This window comes from Boleophthalmus pectinirostris, unplaced genomic scaffold (assembly GCF_026225935.1).
Source record: "Boleophthalmus pectinirostris isolate CB_2022bp ecotype Guang Dong unplaced genomic scaffold, ASM2622593v1 HiC_scaffold_16, whole genome shotgun sequence".
In the NCBI taxonomy this organism is placed as follows: Eukaryota; Metazoa; Chordata; class Actinopteri; order Gobiiformes; family Gobiidae; genus Boleophthalmus; species Boleophthalmus pectinirostris.
In genome coordinates this window covers 19,661,447-19,684,984 of record NW_026571095.1, presented here as the reverse complement: position 1 = coordinate 19,684,984, position 23,538 = coordinate 19,661,447, and the positions used below count along the sequence as shown (strand labels likewise).

Below are 23,538 nucleotides of genomic sequence, written 5' to 3'. Positions count from 1 at the left end.
CAGAGTAGCAAAATGTATAACTAAAAGTAGGCCAACAAAAAGAGGATATAAATGACCGTAACAGAAACACAAACCACTCTCAAAACAAAGTCACAAAGGACAAATATGGCTATAGGAGGAGCTGGAGGCCTGTGACCATAACACCCTGGAATTTCCAATATCTACTGAAGTAAAGATAAAAGCTGTAGCTACCACTACATGACAGCACAAGGTAGAACAAAGCATTTTGAGCTTTCAGTATGCAGACACATTAATAATGAAGAGTTACTCAAACATGTGAGAATGAAACAAACAAACAAAACAAAACAAAACACAGCTCCAGGTATGTTTTTAATGAGGTAACAACTTTCTAACATGGCTTAAAGCTCTCAGAAGTCAGTGTTGTATAATATAGGATCTTTAAATACAAATAATTTTAGTACAAATATAACATAACAAGATAGTATGTTGTTTCCCAGAGCAGCACAGACTTTATATTTGACCATTTGAACTGTCAAGAACAAACAATGACCTCCAAACCGTAATACCACAAATGTCAAAATCAGAACAAACGAATGCGTAATCTTCTCAGTCTTCAATCAACATCAAGTTCTCATATGTTCACTATATTGAAGTTAATCCAACATACAGCCCCACTCATAAAAAGTAGTGGCCTATTTTCAAATGAGCACTGAAGAGGGACAAAGACATAACAGATATTACAACTGCACAAAGCTGCTTAAATATCAGATTGACATAGAAAACAAAATCTTGAGGGTTTGCATTCAAATCCAAATGGCAATCAAACAAATGTCATGGATTAAAAGGAAAGGTTGCTGGGTTACTACTCTTGAAAGGCTCCATTCATATGCTCCATCATTTGGTCACAATATTTATAAACAGAGTCGGTTCTCATTTGTATCAATAAAACTGAAAACTAAAGGTGTCCAGTCCAGCTTTAATACAGTAATTTCATTGGTTTCAGAACTAGGGTGACTACCACACACCGAGAGAGTGGAATAGCAATAGGGGCAACATATTTCAACATATTAAATTGAGCGGCACTAATGAATAAGTGGGGCATTCCCTAAGTTGGACATGGGTCTAAATTGTTGTGCAGAACAACCAAAAGAGGGACTTGCCGTCACTCTAAACCAGTGTTTCATAAGACTGGGCCACAATCCTCAGGTGGGTTGCCAGAGATTTTTTGGGGGTCGCCTTGTCATGATCTGCATCTAGGTCTGAAGTATACAGGGCTACATTTAATGTCCAAATAGGCAACTTATGTTTATGGATATCTTTTATTGCTGGTTTTTCATTGTTTTCATAATTTTGTTTGTTGTTGTTTCTCATTTCACTTGAGTAATACTAATTGTTCAGAGAGACACAATCACTCAGTCAACAATAAAATATCCTCATTAATGTTCAATAATGGTCAAATCCACCTTTATTTTGTGGTTTACAAATAATGTCTTTTGACTTGGGTCATAAAGGTTTGTGACTTTTACAATATGTGTCCCCAGAAAAAAGGTTTTAGAAACACTGATCTAAACTATAGGATAAACTATGCTATGGAGCAGTGCAAGTTGCTTCATATTTTGTCTGTATATTGACACAACCTAGGTCTAGGGTCCCAACCCAGGACAGTCAGTTTTGAACCTTTTCTTCCATGCTCCAGAACATTTCTTCAAAACCAGTGATTTTGTCCCATGGTGTACAAAGAATGTCCCAGGTGTCCCTATTTTTGACCAATTTTATATCCACCAACAGTAAACAGGAGCATAAATTTGTAGTGATTTATTTAGCCAAACTACAGAAAAAACATGCTTGAAAATGACCAGAACACAATGAAAGATAAGAAACTCACACAGATTTAAATTTCTCAGGTTATATACCATCTCACTAGTAAATTGTGAATAAATTATGAATAAATTAAGTGCAACAGTTTTCTTATTTTCACATTTTTTTAACCAACCAACCAACCAACCAACCAACCCAAACCGAGGGTGCTCCAATTTTTGATTTTGAAAATGTGATCATCAAGGTGTAATATTCCAAGCCCTATTTCAAAACTGCTGCGGAGGGATATATCTAGTGCTATGAGATTAGTCGCTTTCCCGCGCTCTTAAGTAGTTGTTCAAATTACGCACCAATCAGGCTTTTTAAACAAACTAACAAACAACTTTTTAAACTTTCTCTGGCATTAAAGGACCCAGGGGACTCTGGTGGAGTGCCCTATTAGTAAATCCGACTGGGTCATTGAAACCATTTGGAGAGTTAATCGATCACTTACAGTAAAACGGGGTCACCAGTGTTAAATCACCGCGCACTCGTCAATGGGCCGATGTATGAGCAGCAAAAACACGTGAGAAATGTTGTTTTGGGAGACAAGGGGCGTTTGTTTCCCACACTGTGAGAGGCCGCCGGTGCAGCCTATCACAGCCTCTCCAGTCACGCCGCGGATGCTCTCATCCGCCGAGCGCTCAAGCAGCGGCAGCAGGCAGCGGGAACAGGCGAGAGGAGGAGGAGGAGGAGGAGAGCTAACGACTACTGCAGCGACTATACGGAGATGGCGAGCGTCAACATGGGGCTCTCCGTGCGTCTCGCCTGGGTCCTTGTGCTCCTCCAGGCGGCTCGAGTGTGCGCTCTGAACGGCGACGAGGACCAGAGCCAGGACACCGAGTGCAAGATGAAGAGCGTAACCGTGTCCGCGCTGCCGTTTTTGAGGGAAAACGACCTGAGCATCATGCACAGCCCGTCGGCCTCTGAGCCAAAGCTGCTGTTCTCCGTAAGGAACGATTTCCCCGGTGATGTGGTGGTTGTGGACGACCTGGAGAACACCGAGCTGCCCTATTTCGTCCTCGGTAAGTCCATAAAACACTGCGCGCGCTCAGTGATTGACCAGTGGTTAATTGTCCAGATTAAATCACGCTTGCCTCTTATTGTGGGACATATGTTTATTAGCAGGCCTAGCTAAACAGATGTGCTGTATTAGCTTACAGTCTGACTGCTGCAAAATGACATTAGTGAATACTATCGCTTTTTGGCACCTCTTGAAAAGCCACGCGGTGTTTAAGTGCAGTAAACTGTCCGTCATTAATCCAGTGCGCTTTGTTGATATCTGGATGCTACATCATAGCTTAGCACATGTTATAGCAAACACTTACCGGCCACTTAGCTCCATCAGGCTAGCAACATTTCTTATAGGATCTAAAAGTCAATCCTGGGTGATCTAATTAACACTGCAACTCACGAGTAGTGTTTTCGTTTGCATAAAGTGTCATTAAAGGGGTTATTTGCTTCATTGTATCAATTATTATTTATAGCTAAAAACAATAACTGCTGTCAGCTGCCATGTGCTTATTTATTTCATGCATTCCTCTACACGCGTCATGACATTATATGCTTTTATCTGTGTCTGAAGTATAATGCTAAGTTTGGCTAGCTGCTGTAAAGTTGGCTTTGTGGAGTTGTGTCCGTCGCTGTCCATGGTGCTGAAGCTCTCATGAACTTGTTGCTGTCGAGATAGGCTTCATATGATACTGCAGCAAAAGTAATCTTGTTATTTTAATTTAGTTTTATTAAATTGTAATTTGTATTTGAAGCCAGTCAAATGGAAACACACATCAGCAACATCAAGGTACAAAGCTCAGAATTAGCAAAAAAATCTACATTTCATATGTTTTGGTTATCTAAGGCACCTGATTTATTAAGTTAGTAGTAACTAATGTTTGTATATCTTACAGTCTAAGGAAGTTGTGTGCAGTGTTTTGCATACTATGGACATGAATTTAGGCAGTTTAATTGCTTCTATTACTGTAGTGTCACTTTTTTTTATTGGAGTAATTAAAGTTTAGTTAGGTACACCACGTAACTTTTCTTGTGGAAGGTCTTCTACTCCAACAGTACATTATTAATTAATATATTAAATACTACTGCTACTACTACTACTACTACTACTACTAATACTACTGCTACTAATAATAATACATGTATTATGAATAAGAAGTGGCTTCAAAACACACAGTACAGTGGAAGAGTGGAGGCAGAGCTGTCTCCTAAAGACAGGCAGGTGGCTGATCCTACACCAGAAAAGTGACAGTGATCCCTTAATCAACATCCACATGTGTAAAAGTATTGCCACACTACAGCCTAAATGTGTCAATAATTTTAGTTGTTGACTTGTAGATTGTAACATTTTTCACAATATGTCTCCATGGAAACAGCTGCATTTGAATAAGCTTGTCCATAATATTTTCTTTGCATTTAGAGGCAGTAAACTTTTGATTAGCCTCCCTCACAGACTGCCACTGTTGAGTAAATACCAACAGAAGCAGCTGCTCTTGTGTTTATGTGTCCTGATTTCCTTTGGTGTTTAAGAAGAGCTTCTCTGAATGACAATCTGCAGCCTCAGTCGCTTCTCAGGAAACAAATGCCACAGAGGGCATATGGGCCTGTAATGATAACAAGCAGTAATTACCTTTTAAAGCACTGTTTGAGCCTGGCCGATAAGACTAGTCCCTCCGCTGTGCTCTTGTTTAGGTATTTAAGTCTGGGAGGATAATGCTGAGGTGACAGTAAGCTTCATGATAAATGATTGTGCTATTAACTGTACTCGCCGAGGTAAGTTTATGGAGACATTTGGTTGTAAATAAAACACACATGGTTCAAATACAGTGTTTCATATTGTAGGCTTGTTAAAAAAGCTAACTGTAGTACTAAGGATTATCAGTTTAAAAACAAATACATGTATGTTTTAAATCATTCACATATCAAAGGCTACTTAGAATAAACTGGTAATGTACTGTAAATTTCCCAAAGTCTGGAACAGTAGCATTTCTTAGTTTACTATTTTTTTCAACAGTTCATATCTTCGGTATTTTTAATTTGTAAAGTTTTGTCTGGAGGACAAGTTGTGCAATTATATTCAGGGTTCCTCACTTGCACACTCTGCGACTCCTTCAAGAATTGAATTACACACAGAGCTAACCTGAGATTATGGCCTCATCTTCAGTCAGGAGGCAGTAGGATCATGTATCACCAGTAATGTGCTTTAAGAACAGTTCTGAAAACATTATTCTTGTAGTATTGAAATACATAAACTGAAATAGTCTTACATATGTTGTCAAATAGGACTTTTATTTGACATGGGTGTTTGAAAGAGAAGGTTAAATTGCCCTGTAAATTGTAATAATCTGATTAAATTTAGAATCTTAATTTAAGACATTCACATTCACAGATGTTGGGTTTGATTTTTTTATTTTTTCCTTCTGTGCAATCCTACATAGAAAAAAATAACCTGAAAAATACCTGAATGTAACCTTAATGTATAGTTATGTACACCGATTCTTCCTATACTTAGAAATTTTAGTTATTTTAACCTGTAGTCATTAGGTATGTAGGTATCTGTAATGTATTCAGGCACTTCTCTAAAGTCTGAAATGTGTGGGTGAAAGGAGGTTAGATTCTCATCTGACTAGGCTAGCCCACATATAACTTGGTTTAAATGACTAATGTTGTAATATAGGCCGGCCCCTGTCCCATGCCACGCTGAGATCCTGCTGACAGCACTTTTCTTTCTGGTGTGAGATCATGTTTTTGACGGTGCAGTCGCTTCAGCACATTCATTGCCAGTTTAAATGAGGTCTATGGCACCACTGGCAATTTTCTGATTGCAGCTGCTCCCTCCAAAGTCCAAAAATGCAAAGTGCACTTTTCAGGCAGCAGTGGGACCTGGTAATTAGTTTCTGCAGCATGGGGATGTTACACATGACTTAAAGCAGGTACAGTGGGACCTGGGAGAGGATAGGGGAACATATATGGAGCATTTAAGTGCACTGAGAGCTTAGACATCATAAAGAGAGGTGATAGCATGAGTGTGTATTTGTACTGTATATAAGCACATTTAGCTCTGAAAATTCTCACCAGTGCTTTAACGTTTTTCTACTAATATTGAATAGTTTGCAAATCACTACTGTATTTTCTTGAACTGAACATGTACTGTTTGTTCCATTACATATTTTGGAAATTTCATTAATTAATTATTGAGTTAAAATCAACATATTATTCTCTATGAACTGTACTTTAACATGCAAGAGTATTCAAAAATATAAGAATATTTATTTTTACCATTAAATCCTTCAGAATGAAAATGCCTACAATGAATGAATGAACCATTTAAAAGGTGCATTTAAACTGAGAATTTGATTTGCAATAGGCCAAACACATTGGTTTTATGTCCACCCACACAGCTCATTCTGAAAGAATCCAACACTGATCCAAGAGCACACATGGGATCACCATGAACCACCACAGACCCAGAATATATCTCACCAATGGGTTAAATAGACTTACCTAAAGCAACCTTAAGCCTCAGTGTGTATGCCACAGTTTGCCGATGCACTCAGAGCCAAGAGTTAATGTGATTCTAGAAACCTCCAGATCTCGAACAAAAGTGACATTGAAAATCTTTGAAGCAGGTTTCCTTTAAGAGCAGAAGCGAGTATGCTCTTGTGTAAAACTGAGATAACCCAGTCTGGCTTCCTCAGCTCACCCCCACAATTATTGGGAGTTTTGGCAGACTTTTCATAGAGTGCTGTGAAAAAGACCTAGTCTCAATGGTCTAGTTAAAGGCAAAACCTTAAATCAGCATACCTCATTCTGGACGACTGGAAAGAGACGGCACCATGCTGAGAATCTTTTTATTTTTCCTCGGCCCATCAGCCTCTTTGAAGTGAGATAATTTCAAACGTACATCTGGTCCCAAAATCCACTTGCATGTGCATGTTGGTGCAACCTACTCTAATTTACATGCTGCTTTCTCCCAACCTTTTACAGTGGCTGGCATTTTCTGCGCCAAATTGCCTCACTGTGAAGCATCTAAGAAGCAATTTGGAGAGAAAGGAGGGGGTTTGTGTGAGTGACAGTAAATTGTAGCTCCAGGACTGCAGCCGCTCGTTAGTGCCAGAAAAGCCCGAGCTGGGTTATTAGAAATTTACCCTTTTGCTGTTGTGTCATAAATTGAGAGGATGTGAGGTAATAAAGTCGCCCTCTGGGAGAGTCCTGAGCTGGCTACGTGCTGGCTGGGATTTGCACATCTGGGCCTGGATATGGGCACGCAGACCATCTCCTGTATTCAAATGAGCTCACCTGAAAAATGACCTGGCTGCTACTGTTCTGCTCTGTGCCACAGCGGTGTTTATGACAGGGCCAGAGCAGGAGGTTAGAGCTGTGCACTGTGAGTACTGCTGTTCTACTGCCCTTTTTCTCAACAATGTGAACACTATTCTATTGACCATATTGTACGGTGACATAAAGAGCTCATATAACATTTGTGGCCTTTTGCAGTTTCAGTTGAATAGAGTTTTTAACCGTTTAACCCAAGCTCCCAGCTCATTGTATATATGTATATTGTATATATGTAAATTAATGGATGTATTGTAAAAAAAAAAAAAAGACCAGATCTACCGGCTGGGGTGCTCAAAATTCATAGCAATTATTGGGCTAATAATAGAAATCACAAATATTTTAAACAATTACAGCATAGAAGTAAAGGAATAAAATACTTTAAAAACATTTAAGAAATCACTGTAGATAGACAAGTTGCTTTCTCAAGATGTTGCTTATTAAAACATATTTCCATTTTTTGTTGTTGTATTTTTTCCTTTTTTTTAAATTTTTTTTTATTCATGTACAGCCCTGTACCAGCTTTCCCTCATCTTTAATGTATAGAAATTGTAGCTCATCATGCCATAAGACCTATTACTATCATTGAGTTTACAGTATTGTATTGAAATGCTGATGCTGTCTCTTTCATTAGTTGCACAGGGCGGCCTTAGTCTCCTCTCACTGTGAGGCTTTTCTGTTTGGATGAATCTGAAGCTGCCCTTGGATTTGCTGCTATTTCTGCTGCTGGTTTTATATTGCTTTTTAATCCTTTATCCATTTGTGTGTATCACTTTGAATTATTCCGTCTTTTTGCATAGACTGTGCGTGACACCAATTACCAAACCATTTCTGGATATTTTAAAAGTATTTTTATCAGATGAATCGTAACATCCTCTTATCTGTAAAATCAGTAATATTAGTCACTATTAAAACATTTTATCTAGTAGTTAGTAGCACAAACAATAAGCAACCTATTGAAAGGCATGATCAGTCCATTACGTTTTCAGCCAGTGTTTTACTCCAAAGAGGAGGTAAAAAATGAAACCAATGAAGTTAGTTCTACTCAACCAACCTATAGTAACTGATCCCTCATGTATACACAGGTTTCAGCTTTTGTTTAAATATTACATGTATTTTTGGATTTCTTTTTTAATTTGTATTACAATGGTCCTGATTTTCAATCACTCTCAAACACATGTATACTACTTATATTTCAATTCAAAAGTCCTAAGTGGAATTAATAATGATACCATGCAAAACGCGGCATCCCCTTACAGGGACATATTACCCCAGTGATTGCCACCCTCCACTGGCTACCTGTCATCTTTATAATACATGTTAAAATTCTCCTGGTTTTAAAAGCCTCCATGGCCTAGCCCCACCTTGTCCGAGTTCCTATAGCCCCACATGTCCAGTTGAGCTCTGAGGTGTGTGGTGCAGCTGCTCCTCTGTCCCTCGCACCAGACTGAGCACCAGAGGAGACAGGGCATTCTCCGTGGCAACTCCCAAACTTTGGAAGATTGTTCCTTTAACCATCAGGGCTGGTGAGAAACTAGAGCACTTTAAAAGTCTGCCAAAGACACACCTATTTGCACAAGCGTCTACCATAAACTAAGCTGCAGGACGTTTCAGTTTCTTTGTAGTCAAATTATTATTATTTCACCTAAATGATCTTAATCTTTTTTTTCTTGCTGTATATTGTGTATTGTGGTTTACTGCTGTGTGTAAATCACTTCGGTCTACTGTGGTTGTCACATTGACACGTTACTTCACAATACATTTCACTTTTCTTTTTTCCATTTTCTGCTACTCAAAAACTTGGATTCAGATCAGTTTCAATCCAGCCCACAATAATAAACTGTATTATCCCTCACTTGTAGAGTTCAGTGTCTGGTTCCTGGGTGTTTTTCTGCTGTCTTCTGGCTGACAGCTCGGCGTGGCTCTGCTCAGCGTGCTCACGGGCCCCACAGAGAATGATTGACTATTAATTGTCTAATTGAAGCGGCTCAGTAATCCGGTGCACCTGGGAGGACACAGCTGCATTTGTTACCTCTTTTCTTCATTATCATACATTGTCATCGAATTCAGACAAGTCCTTCTGCCCAACCACTGACGAAGACTACTGCCAAATTGCCAGGACACTTTTGGTGAGTTTTCCTAGTTGGCAGCACCACTAAAGTTGATTTTGCCCACTTTCTCCATTGGAAAAGTTTCTTCTAAAACTTCTGTCTGACTTTTCACAATGTAAATTTGAATATTAAAATTTCCACAGATTGTCCTCCTTTCATGAGCATGTCACACTGAGGGAATACTTACAATCAGAATCCCAGCAACACAGCTAAATTAGAACATTTGAAGAAACAAACAACAATCAGTGCAAGGTGCTGTCAGTATACAATAATTCCTCACTGAAAAGGTTGGCAAATATTTTTAAACTTTTCTTTGGCAGAGGTGAATATTTCTAGATCATATTTTGGAGTCCATTATACAGAAGGTAGGTACATGACTCGTTTCACAGCTTACCATCCTTCTCTATATCTCTGTTCAGCGTTGCCATGATTTCTCTCTCTGATTGCAGTACATGTTGGGTCTTTTGCAGGCCAGAGCAGAGTGCTGCAGTGATGGTCCGTGTAAACATGTGAAGTATGAACTGTGAGACAGAGGACAGAGGGTTTACACTGTCACCATGGCAACGGGGTGAGCATCAGAAACTCAGAGCAGACAGTGACATCAGAGTAAAAGAGGTGCTCTTTCATGAAGACATATGGGTTATAAATTAGAGTTGACTCCAATGGAGGCTGGTGCTCTTTCATATAGGGGAAGCTTGTGATATTTTAGTTTTTTACATTATGATACAGGGCCCATTCTGTTGCTTTGACCTGATCTTCTTTGCCATTATATTTATTCTATTCTGTTAATGGTATAAAAGCTGTGTAATTATCACAGTTGAATACATACAAATTAGAAGTTCTGCACCAGCAAATGTAGGCAACTACAACTATTGAACCAGACCCAATGAGAACTAAGCAAATCTAAACTGTCTGTCTCTGCTAAACTGTGTTTGAATAGGCAATGTAAACACAATGGTATAGTCAATGCGTTAAGTGTCAATACTGGTATTGGTATACATGCAAATTGGTCAGTTCTGATTGGCTGAGAGTCTCTCACATACACTCAGTTGAAGCTGGGGGAACAGTCAGCTTCCCTGCAGCAGTCCAACGGCACTGTATGACAGAGAGGGAGCGGAGCCCCACACCAAACTGACATCAGCAAATTTGAGAGCAATGAACTTCCAAAATTAAACTCACTTTAGTAGACTTTTAAAACAGTTAAATGTCAACATCAATGACAATAGTAAACATTTACAAAGATTAAATTGTATTGGAAGCTTAATTCTCCTTTGTAGTCAAGGAGGAATCGCCACAAAGTAAATATCTACCACAACAAAAACCTGATTTATGGAAGTCTAAATTCACATAAAATATTGACAAATAGGTATTATAATTGTTGAGATTTTGATTGTAAATTATAGTATTAATGTGGAATAATGTGGTTGAGTATTGGCTAAATACTGGTCCTGAATTTTGATGTAATTCAATATCTAATCTAAAACAAAGAATCTAGATGTAGATTACACGCCTTCAGGTTCATCATCGAAATCAAAAGCAGATTCCGCCCTTGCTTTTCTTTCTTTTTTCTCCATTTGTTTCCTGTTTGCTGAGCTCCTGGAGCTCTCATGATGGCTGCCTCCGGTTTGTCTGGTATTTTAGCATAGAAGTGGACACTTGTTTTAGTGTCTTCTGGCTCAGATGTTGTAGATTTGGATGGTTCCTCATTTTTGACCACATTGGGAGTGGTGTTGCAAGACACTGGATGAATCAGAAGAGCCTGTAACCTCAAAGTTTGTTTATTACTTCTGCCACAGTTGTTTTTAGGAGTCTCTGTCTCCACAATCACTTTTGTATGACCTCCATTTTTGGTAATCTTGTCAGCACTCTGTTCATTCTCAGTCAGGCAGATGGAAGAAATCTCATTCTTTAGTGTTGAGACCTGAGTTGAATGAATTGTCTGAACATTGGGCGATGGACAAACATCAGAAGGTCAGAAGGATACACCTCAATAAACTCAGGCTTTGAAGATGGTTTCTCTTCATAATGCATACTTCCTTTTTATGTATATTGTTCTCCATAAACAAAAAAAACCCCTCTTATCTCATTAGATGTTTGTTAATATCAAGTGACAATATGTATCTTATGATTCTAAGCAATAAAACAACCAATACTATGGATGTTATGCTCACAAAAAACTTATATTTGTTTTTCCAAGATAAACAAAGCACATCTAAGTGAAAGAGATATTTTTAGACAGACATTTTTTATGGAAACAAGCCCAGCAGACACAGAAAGGTTACACTGTACAGTGTACACCTTTAAGCAAGTTAGTTTCCAGTGTACATGGGGCCCTAACTGTCTGCTTCTGCCATGGCTCATTATAGCACATAAATATTGTTTGAAATCCTCATTTATTTTGTTCAAGTACAGCGCCCAAAATACATAAACAAGACCATTCCTTTTAACACAAACAAACAATGCGATAATGAAAAATACCCAATATAATTTTAAAGATTTGGATCTGCATGAGGAAAGAAAGGTATATGAGAAAAACTCCACAAAGAGTGCAGTTATGCCTCCAGACTTCAACTGCTCCTTGATATAGTTTTCCAAAATGCTGGTGCTGCCCACATGTGTTTTCTGAGTCTATCCTGGTGCCAAAGATCAGGAGGAGGTGGAGAGAGTTATCTGTATGCAGGCACACATCAGCCAGCGGGGAGCGGTTAAGAACTGGACAAACAGCCAAGCGCCTTCACTGCCAAATAAACTCCATCCTTGTTTTAAGATTAGCCCGTAGTAATTTATGATTCACCATGAACGGGACACCTCGGAGAGCGCTTAAGGCAGAACAATGCAAGAAAAATTCAAAGCAGGTACAAACAAGTCAAACACAGAGATTCAAAGAATAGTTTTAAAGCAAGTTTTTTTTTTTTATGTGAGAGAAGAAGCAGTTTCTCAGTTTCTCCCTACGATGCCCTGATTGCATCACCTCCGTTATAAAACCAATACGTCTTATTTTAACCATGACATCAGCGTCTGGCTTCGATCTGTCAGTTTGTTCAGGAAAAAGGTGTTATTCTACAAAGGACCACGGTTCAAAGACTGGATGTATTTCCTCTTATGTAGAAAATAGGAATTTCTCCCCATTGCATCTGATCCTCTGCCCAAACCAGTTGCAATTTTCCTTCTTTTCCGGGGCTGCTACAAACGATTATTTTGGGAATAGAATTATCTGGTGATTTTTCTTTTGATATATCTATTAGTTGTCTAGATCGCTAAAGGCCCATGAATATGAGATTCTTGCAAAATTTCACAGAGATAAAGTTAAAGAGAAGCCACTTTATAATGTCTTCATATAGATGTACAGAAAAAAGAAACAAAAATGGAGTAATTGAATTCTGTGTTTAGTTCAAAACATCTTTTTACACAATTATGCTATACAATTATTTCCATAATCGATTAAGTTGTGGTTCACCTTAAACTTTTTCAGCCCTATGCTGTTTTGTTTATGAATAGAAATTGTCAACCTTTCCTTTACAAATGTATGTCCTCAGCTTCCCACAGCAATTTAAAGCTTACTAATCAAGAATGCAGACTTTTGTCTATTTACGTCGCATATATATTCCAAGAACGAAAATAATAAATAGAAAATATCAAATTAACTGCAGCTCTACCTTGTATTTACTTAGTATTGGTGCATTAGCGAGATGGTAGACCTTTCAATGTTTGTAGAATGTGTCCCCTTAGTGAAAATAAAGTAATACTAATCATTTCACTGTGTTGCTGTATTTTCAGCTCTTACCCTCGTGCTTGTTCAAAACACTACCTCTTCTGACCTGTGATTCAAAATTGTACTTTCAGTATCAGCTTGCTCTAAAACCTTTGTGAAAAACAAGACGAGCTGTCAGCTTTGTATTCCATTTGTATAAAAGATGCTGCTGCAAGCCTATCACTTACTCCACACTTGTTTTGAAGAGCCCTCCTTTATTAAAAGTTAATCTGAACAAAGCTGTGTCTGTGCTCCGGTAATCTAGCCCCTGTCTCAGTGGGTAGCCTGACATTTTGGCTTTTTTATAGTGATAGCGTTTTATTTTTATTTATTTTTTCGCCAGGTATTTGCAGTTACGAGCACATCGCTATCTCCCGTCGGCAACTTCTGACCTTGTTCTGTCAGTCTCCAGCTTCCACAGATGAAAATATGGCTGCGTTAGATCAATCAGTCATAACTCTAAATGGGACACTGAGTTTACTTTGAGTATTTGGCACGCAACAACAGGTAAGAAGTACTTTTGAGCGAGCAATGTCACAGGTGAAGGACACAAACTTGTGTGTATTAACTTACCATGGCCCCAATGTGTCTAAACTGCCACTTTTGATTGATGGAATTATCTAGCGAACGCAGATAAAACATCTTTAGTGGACAAAAATGACACGTCGTCTTCGTCATAGTTGGAAGTAACACCATGCGCAATCACCCAGCTCATTTTCTCAATTTAATAAAGTTTTGTGTTTTTTAAATTATAATAAGTCATTTCTCAAAAGTGGACATTTTCCCAACGCCTGTTATAGAGTGTGTGATACTCTCTATAATTTAACATTGACTGGGACTGGAGCCTAATTGTCAACTAAATGGCATAGATTATAGCCAGCATCACATTACCGGGCACATTCAGAATTAATAAATGGCCACATTAGCAGCCATGTGTGAAAGATGTTGTAATAAAAGCTGTCTCATCTTGCATTTTGACTGATAATATGAATAAAAGCTGGAGAAAACTAAAATTGTCACAATAATGGGCAGTGTTTAAATGTGAAGTTTCCAGAGAGAATAAACAACGCCAATTTTAGAAATTATTGGAAAAAAAGGGAAGAGAATCAACCCGACCAGGACATATTTAAAAATATACTGCACAGGCCTGGATGACAACTGAGCAACCTTCTAGTTCTGGGATAAAGTCTTACAAATGGTTTAAGAGAACATATTTTAAAGGTGCAGTATGTAACTTTTCTGGTGTGTAGTCCAACAGCTGCTCTAGTTGGTATGAGCGTTTGTCCACGGTTGTCCTCTGATCCAAAGGTTGGTGGTTCGAATCCCGCTCTCGACATAAAAAATATTGGTCGAGCGGTCACATCGACTGACCCACAGGGTGGCGGTGTGATTCCAGCTCCCACAGATGAATGCTGTCATTGTGTCCATGGGAAAGACACTTAACCCACCTCACCCCTCGTGTCTGCATACACTGGTTTAAGAGTGAGTGATTCCTTGTTGTAAAGCCCTTTGCGAAGGTCGAAAGGTGCTATATAAAAATGTGACCATTTACCAGTATGGCAATAACACACACACCCACACACGCACACATAACACACACTTAGAACTTACATAGGGCTCCTTTTAAGCTATGAAGCACATTGCTAGAAAAAACACTGAAACTAACATTGTAGAGAATACTGTTAAAATTTGTGTGAATACTGACATATTTTTATATATTATATAAAAAATGAACATTAGGAGATTGAAGGCAAGTTATCATTTGCTAATAGTTTTGTGATTAGAGCAGTAATTAATCCATGTATAATTCCGTCATTTGATTTTTAAAATAAAAAACAGAAATAAGTAAGCGAAAAAAATATTTTCTTCATTATTTGTCTCCAAAGCCACGTTTTCGATTTTGTGTTCGGTCTCCGTCCCAGTCTAGTCCCGGCTTCAGTCCTGATCACCCGACAGTGTAGGCAGGTGCACTTTTGGGCCCGTCCCGACACTGAGTCCTGGTTTAGTTCTGGTTTAGTCCTGGTTTAGTCCGGGTTTAGTCTGCATGTGGTGCAAAAGTCCGGCATTGTAGTTTAAGTCACAGAAATGGGAAATGACCATTATCCGTTTTTTCCTTTATTCATTTAAACACATAATCGAAAACTGAAAAAAAAAAAAGAATAAATGAATTATTGTTCTAATTGCATTGTTTATAGTGTTCAAGTTTTTGCCTTAATTTACACTAAATTTACAACTACAGCCTATACTCGACTAAGAAAATTATATATTTCTGTTCCATACATTAAACTTTTACACTGTATGATATTTTTAGAGGAGTAAAAAAGTAGAAACCTTTCAGCCCTGCACCCTGCTACATTTCCTGTGTGATCATGTCTCATAAAGTCACCTGGCCGAGCATGTCCAAGACGGATACAGCGGCTGCAGGTTTAAACCGAGTGGATTAATGGCCAATGTATTTTTACACAATGTCAAGACTGGCCCCAGGCTGCTGCTGCTGCTGTACCACAATGTGCCAATGAACCCACAGAGCCCCAAATGTGAAGTATTTACATGCTTATGAGTCCAGCCGTTTGTCAGAGATTGTCCCTCAGGGGGATTGTCAGCAGTAAAACATGCAGGCGGTTAAAATGTCTGTTTAAAGCAAAATAGAAATGGAGGGGGAGATTAAAAAGGGCCAAGTTTGACGACAGCTTGGTCACAGCAGCGAGCGTGCTCTGGGCGACATTTCTGGTGATATTTCAATTTGAGTCAAACAAAAAATAGTCATGACTGAAGTGAAGTTACATAATGCCAGTGTCACAATAAGTCAAATGGAGTGCACACTTTTTTAATTTAATAAAGTAAATTTTATACAGATATGTTGCAAAAGCAGCTCTTAGGGTCAAAATGTGTGCTGTGCATCTAATTCTTGTCCTTGCAGTTATTATGCTAGCGTTTAGAAGCGTGCCGGCAAGTTAGTCATATTTTATTGTCCCCAGAGAGAAAAGGAATGCCACTTCACAGCATAACACAATAAATAAGACATATAATACAAGGATAAGTCATAATTGTACAGAGAGGGAGGGTTCAGTTTATTTATGGCTGCGGAGGTGGGACAGATTGTGAAACATGCTCTTTTGCTTCTGCCTCTGAAAGTTGTGAAAAGCTTATAAACTCATTGCAGTGAATAATTAGGATGCTAGGAATGTGTAAAGGAAGTGAGGAATACATTTGCACTTCTGTTTAAAATGAACCAGGTCTGTTTTTCACGTTTTTTACGACTGTAAATATCCAGTATACTCCTGCCTCCAATATACTCCAGCCAAATGCGGTATATTGTTTACTGAGAAACTGAGAAGCCTTGCTCAACGAACAAGAAAAAGCAAGTGAAAAAGCCCACTGTAAACCTGCTGAGCAAAGGCACTCTGGTTTGTTCTCGAGGCTCCTAAAAGTTGGACAACAGAAAGAAAGAAAGTGTAGCGGAGTTGATCTGGCTATGTGCCATTTTGAGTCCTGTAAACTGAGAGTGTGCTCCTTTTAAATAGGTTTGCATCACTAAAGAAAATTACATTTTTTTTAATACATTTTCATAACGAATCTTTCAAGTAGCTTCTTCAGTTCTGGCAGGATACTGTAAAGTCACTGCCTTATATGTCTGATGGGAGGAGCTAAATAGAAAGAATTTAGTTAGACATTTGGAAAATTGGTTTCTTCTTGTAGTATCTTGCAGGAGTGCATGCAGATTTTGAACCTTTGTCTTCTTTCCCAGAGATCTTCAGGATTTGCTGCTATTGCTCCACTATTCAGTACACATATTTACAATCAGAATGTAGCCTGGAGCCCTTTTGTAACTAACCATATTTACAATTTCTGTGCTTATCTGCCAATTAAACAATAAACAAACTTTTTTTTTTTTTTTTTTACATTTCTTTATAGCAAACTTGAATACTATTGAGCCAAACAAGACCAGGATTACAGTAGATTCCCATTTTACATCACAGTGCCCCCTAATGAGCAGATCAGACAGTTTTTAAAGTTTATCCCACAGACCCCACTTTGCGCTGCCCTGCTTTATTAACTATGAAAATGTGTTTCAACTTTTTAGCCTATATTTACACTAAGCCTGCTCTCTCCACATGGAAGAAGGATCACATGGCATTTGATTTTGGCCTACTTAACTCCCAGTTAAATTGGACACAGTTATTCCAGGTCCAAAAACAGCTGGGGGTCTCAGAGCTGAGCTAATAAAGTGACCCCACACAGTTGATTTAGCCTGCCAGCCGTATTCACTTCCCTCTGTCTGAATGAAGACACTTGGGAGGCAGATAGCACTGGTACTTCAAAAATATTGCTCAATGGAAACAAAATGAGTAATAAGTAAATGCAAAAGTAATTATCTTGAGTTAATGTGATTGGAAGGACAAAACTATAAAGTAAGTGAGGTTTATGCCATGTTAGAATGGTGTTACCTCATCAAAAACATACCTGGAGTTATGTTTTGATTCATTCACACATGTTTGAGGAACCCCTTATTAGTCTGTCTACATCTCTAAACTCAAAATGCTCTGTTCCAACTTGTGATGTCATGAAACTGTAGTTTTCAAGTTAACAACTACATTGTACTCTTTCTTCCAGGGCTGAAATCATTCAAATGTGAAAATGTATGGACTTTAAAAACACAGTGGAGCACTTCCTGTATTACAACATAACATCACAAAGTGGAACTGAGAGTTTTCAGTTTGAGAGAAGAACTTGGGCTAAATATGCAGAATTTGTGTGTTAAACATGTGAATGAAACAGACAAAACACAATTTACTTACTCACAATGGGAGCATAGTGACAAGAACTACGCTGTAAAATACATTACTCAAGTAGCAGTAAAAATACAATGTCTGAAAACTTCTCAGAGAAAGTCAGTTTTATCAAGTAAACTAAAAGTACTTGAGTAAATGTAACTATACCACCAACCTATGCCTGTAGACACAGGCAGCCCTTTATTGTAGTTATCACATACTTCTTTGGCGACAAGATATCACGAGATCAACAGCCTTGTACGCAGCTTTCTGTTTATTTTCCACCAGCGCTCTGACATTACTGGCATTTGTAAGATGGTGTATGTATTTTGACACGTTCCCAAAATAGGCGGTGACATTAAGCTGGTGATTAAAGCACCCAAGGGTGACAGGTGAGGGGAGCTACAGACAGCCTTGTGTGTTTGAGACAGCTGACAACGGGAAAGGGGAAACAGTGAAAAACAGTCATGGCAGAGACAAGGTCAACAGGAGGAGGGGGAGGAGGGAGGAGACGGCTTATGCAGAGGTGCGGCTGAGTTGGGGCTGAATGTGATTCAGAGTGAGAACTGTAGAGGTTGGTTGTGAAGCAGTGCGATTTTAGATACATTCAACTCGGAGTGGATGACAAAAATCCATAATCCAATATGTTTTTTGGATGCGTTTCTAGAATGGTCATCTGAAAATATTTCAACCCAACAAAAGTGTTGTAAACTGTGCCTGTAAATAGCTTTGTTGAGTTTAAGGGCCCATATTATGCTATTTTTTGTTGCTTCCTCATCGAATATATACCTGGAGGTGTAATTTTTTTGTTTCATTCACACATGTTGAATGCACAATCCCTGCGTATTTAGACTGACTGACTGTTCCACCTTGTGATGTCATGTGGTGATACAGGAAGTGCTCCATACACTTTGACTGGAAACATTTGTTTGAATGTTTGCCAATCTTTTCTAAACAAAAGGTAAATGGTAACTGTTAACTTGAAAGCTCCCAATACATGATGTCACTTGTAAGGGAACTGAGCATTTTGAGCTTCAGAGATGTAGACAACCAAATAATGCAGGATTACTCAAATATGTGTAAATGAAACAAAGCCCAAGTGGGTCTGTTTTTAATGAGCTAACAATATTTAACATGGTTAAAAGCTCTCAAGAGTCAATTTTGCATAATACAGGACCTCATGTAAGTATGTTAGAGGATGGTATATTAGCCATTTTTTTTCTTTTTTCTTGAAAATCAGCTCTTATTCAGCTTTTGGATAAGCTCCTTGATAATACTCAAGATTGTATTTCTGCCTATTTTCAAAACAAAAATTTCAGCACTATCCTCTTGTAGATAATATAACACATTCAAATCAGCTTGGAAGTACATTTTACTACAATGACACTTGAGGCATACTGTTGCTACTGTTAAAATATAATTGATTGTAAGCGTTACTAAAGGTTTGAAACTTAGAAACCCACAAAAAACAGTGCATTTATCTTTTATTACAACAATTAATCACTGCTCCTGTCCCCTCCACTCTTTCCTCATCTCTAACATCATTTTGAGTTATGGGGCCACAGAGTTCCATTACATTTGCCAGCTTCAAGCACTGCCATTGGCCTCCTTGGATTGGGTCCTTCGATTTTGACATTGTATTTGTCTTGCTTGTGACTCATTTCCTTTGGTATTTTTGATTGAGCACTTGTTTTTTAAAAGTAGTAGTTAGTTCATATTAGGATTGTCAAAAAATCAGATATTAATTAATACTAATGATCTTGAGCTGTAGCAGAATAAGTGTAAGATCATACCTGGACGACTGAGGGATCAGATTACAGAGATACAACACAGATGGTAATGCTTGGTATTAGGTATTGCATTACAGAACTATGTAGAGGTGTATACAGGATACTGGTATATTGTTTGCAAATGAAATTATGTTACCTTAATTAAACAGTTTTTGATACTTGCAGATATTAAAATTAGATTAAAATATTTTCACTTATTGCAGTTTTAATTTGTATTTAAACAGGCCTTCACATTTCCCAGACCTCACTTATTTTGATACTCTTTTCCGTTCCAAAGTGGTTGGCAACACTACTCATCATCAATATATTTGATCTGGGATACTGGGCTGGTACATCAAAGTTTCAGCTGGTAAATTGCACTGAGTACACTTTTTTTAAACTTTACAATTCTGCTGACAATTCAAAAATAAATGACTGAATCCTAAAAGCACACAGCAGAGGCCCCACATTTAATCACTCACAGTAATATTGAAGTCTTCCTCTCAGTAAAGGGGAAAAAATGAACAGCGTGTTTGGCAGGGAGTCGTTGGAGGTGGGCTCGTGAAGAATGGACATCAATTACTGCAGGCCTCCCAAGAGTCTTAGTCTTTAGACACTATGGGTTTCTTCACAACATCACTCACACTAGTTACACCAGGCAATCATTTGTTTAAAGCTCCTGTGATGCACAAAATGGATTCTTGTGAGCTTTAGGCCATGTTATAATGTTGTTATCTCCTCAAAAACATACCCGGGGTTGTGTTTGGTTTCATTCACTCGTGTTTCAGTAATCCTGGTTTACTGGTCTGTCTGCGTTCCCAAAGCTCAACATGCTTTGTTCCACCTTGTGATGTCATGTAGTGGTACTTTTCAAGTCAACAGCTGCTATTAAAATCTAATTACCATATTTTTCGGACTATAAGTTGCTCTGGAGTATAAGTTGCCCCAGCCAAAAATGCGTAATGAAGAAGGAAAAAACATATATAAGTCGCACTGGACTATAAGTCGCAGTTTTTTGGGGAAATTTATTTTATAAAATCAGAAACCAGGAACCGACATTTCATCTCGAAAGGCAAGTTATTGTAACAATAGAATGGAGAACAACATGCTGTTAACATCACATATGAACAGTTCTTCAGATAACTATAGCATAAACAACAGAACAGAAGAACCCATCTCACTCCAAATTACATAATCCATTGAATTCTTCCTCCTCTGTGTCACTTCTGAGCAAGTCCATGACCTTCGGAGGTAAACGTCGCGCCGCTTCCTCTTCTGTAGCTGTCGTCAGACTCAGCATCAATTCCAGTTAGAATTATTCCAGGCTTTCTGACAGGATGGTTTCATTTGTCTTTATGTTTGTTTAAATTTTAAATTCTCAGTGATACAAAAGTAATGGTGTGATCGACTGACTTGATACCAGACACAACAGTGGCTCTTTCTCTGTCTTCTGCAGCCGACATGCGCAGTGGAGTGCGACGTGACAGTGGTACAGGACACAAGCCCAGAGCGCCCTCTCACAGCTATCAGTGTGAAAATTTTAACATATAAGTCACACAGAGTATAAGTCGCAGGACCACCCAAAGCATGAAAAAAATGTGACCTATAGTCCGAAAAAGACAGTAAATCAAATCAAATTCAAATCTAACTCAAAGTTATTGCATATTATCAATATAATTACAAACGATATGCTTGTACTGGACCATTACTTTTCAAAAATCTCCAAACATAAGTGATTGAAATGTTTTTACTGGAATTCCCCATCTTATCTGTACAGTTGAATAATTTGTCATTTTTTCTTGTTAGTTGAGCTTTGTGCAAGTATTTGCCCTTCTCCTCAATTTTAACGATAAGCTTTTTAGAATATTTTTATGGTATCACATTAAGTCAAACTATCTGTGCAATTCTAAAGCATAACCCTCTTACTGCTTGTTATGCAATAATTTCACTCCTCTGGCCACTTTGAGAGTAACTTAAATATTATAAACTAAACTCCCTCATTGGTCTTTATGCCACTCGAACATTTTGCATGCATTGTTTATTTCATATTCTCCTCCAGCCCCCAGCAGCTCCCTTAAACGGATCACTCTTCCTGACCATTTGCATATAGGGGTTTAGAGTGGGCGATGCACGTGCTCAGGTAATATGTGAGTCTAACTATCTCCAGTCCGGCAGACGTTAACTGGTGGCACTAGATTTAATGTGGTGTCACCTTCACCCTCCCTCATCCTCCGCCTCTGATGGAGCGCTCTAATGTGTTTGAGCTTCGGGTTCCACTGTATGAAACGGCAAATGAAGCCATCCAAATAAGCTGACACTGTCACACTTCAATATGCACCTCATTCCTTTATGTTACAGGCGTCTGCACAGCCAGCCCACAGGTTAAATATTGGAAATGTGCTTATTTTAATACAAGGGTTGGTGTCAATAAGAAAGCATGCCATAAAGTGTTGTGGAATATATAGAATAAAGGCAATGTAAGAGATGTATGACTTTTCAGATGGGGTGATAGAGTCACACTTGGCTGCATGTTTGTTTGATGAAAACTGCAGTATTTGCACTATGGCAGTTTTATAGTAGCTCCTCTACAGCTTCAGGGGAAATGAGAAGAAGAGCGCTGTTACTATGAATAGGAGATATGAGGAAATATATACTTTTTGTTTGAATGTTCTTTTATTTCTATTGTTGTGAGAAATTGCATAATATCTAAAAAAAATATATATAATCACATTTTTCCTGACAGATATTGCGATGATATTTGCACTTTGTTTTTCAAAGCCTTACCTGTTTTTATGTAGCCTGTTCCATAGTTGCTGTATTTGCACTGTCACAGTTTTATAGTAGTTCCTCTACAGCTTCAGGGAAAGTGAGAAGAATGCCATTACTTTCAAATAGGAGATATAGAGAAATATATTCATTTTATTGCAGTGTTCCTTTTGATTTCTATTGTTGTGAGAAATTGCAAAAAAAAAAAAGGAAAAAAAAGTCTAATCATATTTTTTATGACAAGCTTTGCGGTCACATTTTTGTTTTTCTAAACCTTATCTGTTTTCATAGCCAGGCTGGTGCCACCTAGTGCCTCCACTCAATTTCATTTGTCTCCAGCGAGGTCAAAAATCAGAATAAACTGGATGGTTCGCAGAAACCCCGGAAGAGCAAGAATCATACATTCTCTTGGCATTGATTCCCGAGATCGAGGATTTAAAGTCGAAACAAAGAGAATGTTTGGTGAATTTTATCAAGGGGAAAGATGTTATTTCCCTTCTTTCTACGGGATTTGGGAAAAGTTTAATATACCAGTTCGCCCCATTAGCGGTGCATTACATACGTCACAACCAAATAGCAGCAATCGGTTAAATGAAAAAAGTATCCACCTACTGAGCGAACGAATTCTAATGCTGCGAGGTTAGATGGTTTCTATGAAGTGAAAGTGTTATTAGTTTCCACAATTTTAGACAGGCTCCAAACAACTTCAGGCAAAATATGAGGAATGCTGTTGCTTTCCAAAGGGGAAATGAAGAAATATATATGTTTGTTAAGAAGTCCCCTTAGGTTAAGTGTCATGAAAAATTGCACAATGCAGTGGTTATAAAGATAAGAGTGACTGGTATATGAACTTCTTAGTGTTTCAGCAATTATTTGGACACATTTAAAGTTTCAGTCTTGCTTACTATGCGGAGTTACTTGGCATGGCAGGTTTGAGAACTGCTAGCAAAATGCAAGTGCTCTTTCTTAGAAATACATCATGATTTTCATATAGTGGCGTTTATACAGTATTGATCTGCAGTAATCAATAAAAGTCATGTACTCAATGGACCCTGCACATATGCCGGCTCACCAAAATAAAATACTATTCCCTTATAGCTACCCACATTCAAAATCAGATCTTCTCCACTGTAAAGCATTCATTACAGACTGTCAGGTATAAATTAGCTATGTTTGACTGTTTTATTGTTTTGTGACGCACAAAG

At 38.3% G+C, this 23,538-nt stretch overlaps 1 protein-coding gene across 1 annotated transcript in view; it reads left to right on the top strand.

Moving 5' to 3' along the window:
• The first annotated feature begins 2,548 nt into the window (after nt 1-2,548).
• The window catches only part of astn1 (astrotactin 1), a 362,355-nt gene continuing 341,365 nt past the window's right edge, over nt 2,549-23,538 (top strand). The window contains exon 1 of the mRNA XM_020936068.2: nt 2,549-2,843. Coding sequence (XP_020791727.2) covers nt 2,549-2,843 — 295 coding nt within the window. The remainder of the gene's footprint in view (nt 2,844-23,538) is intronic.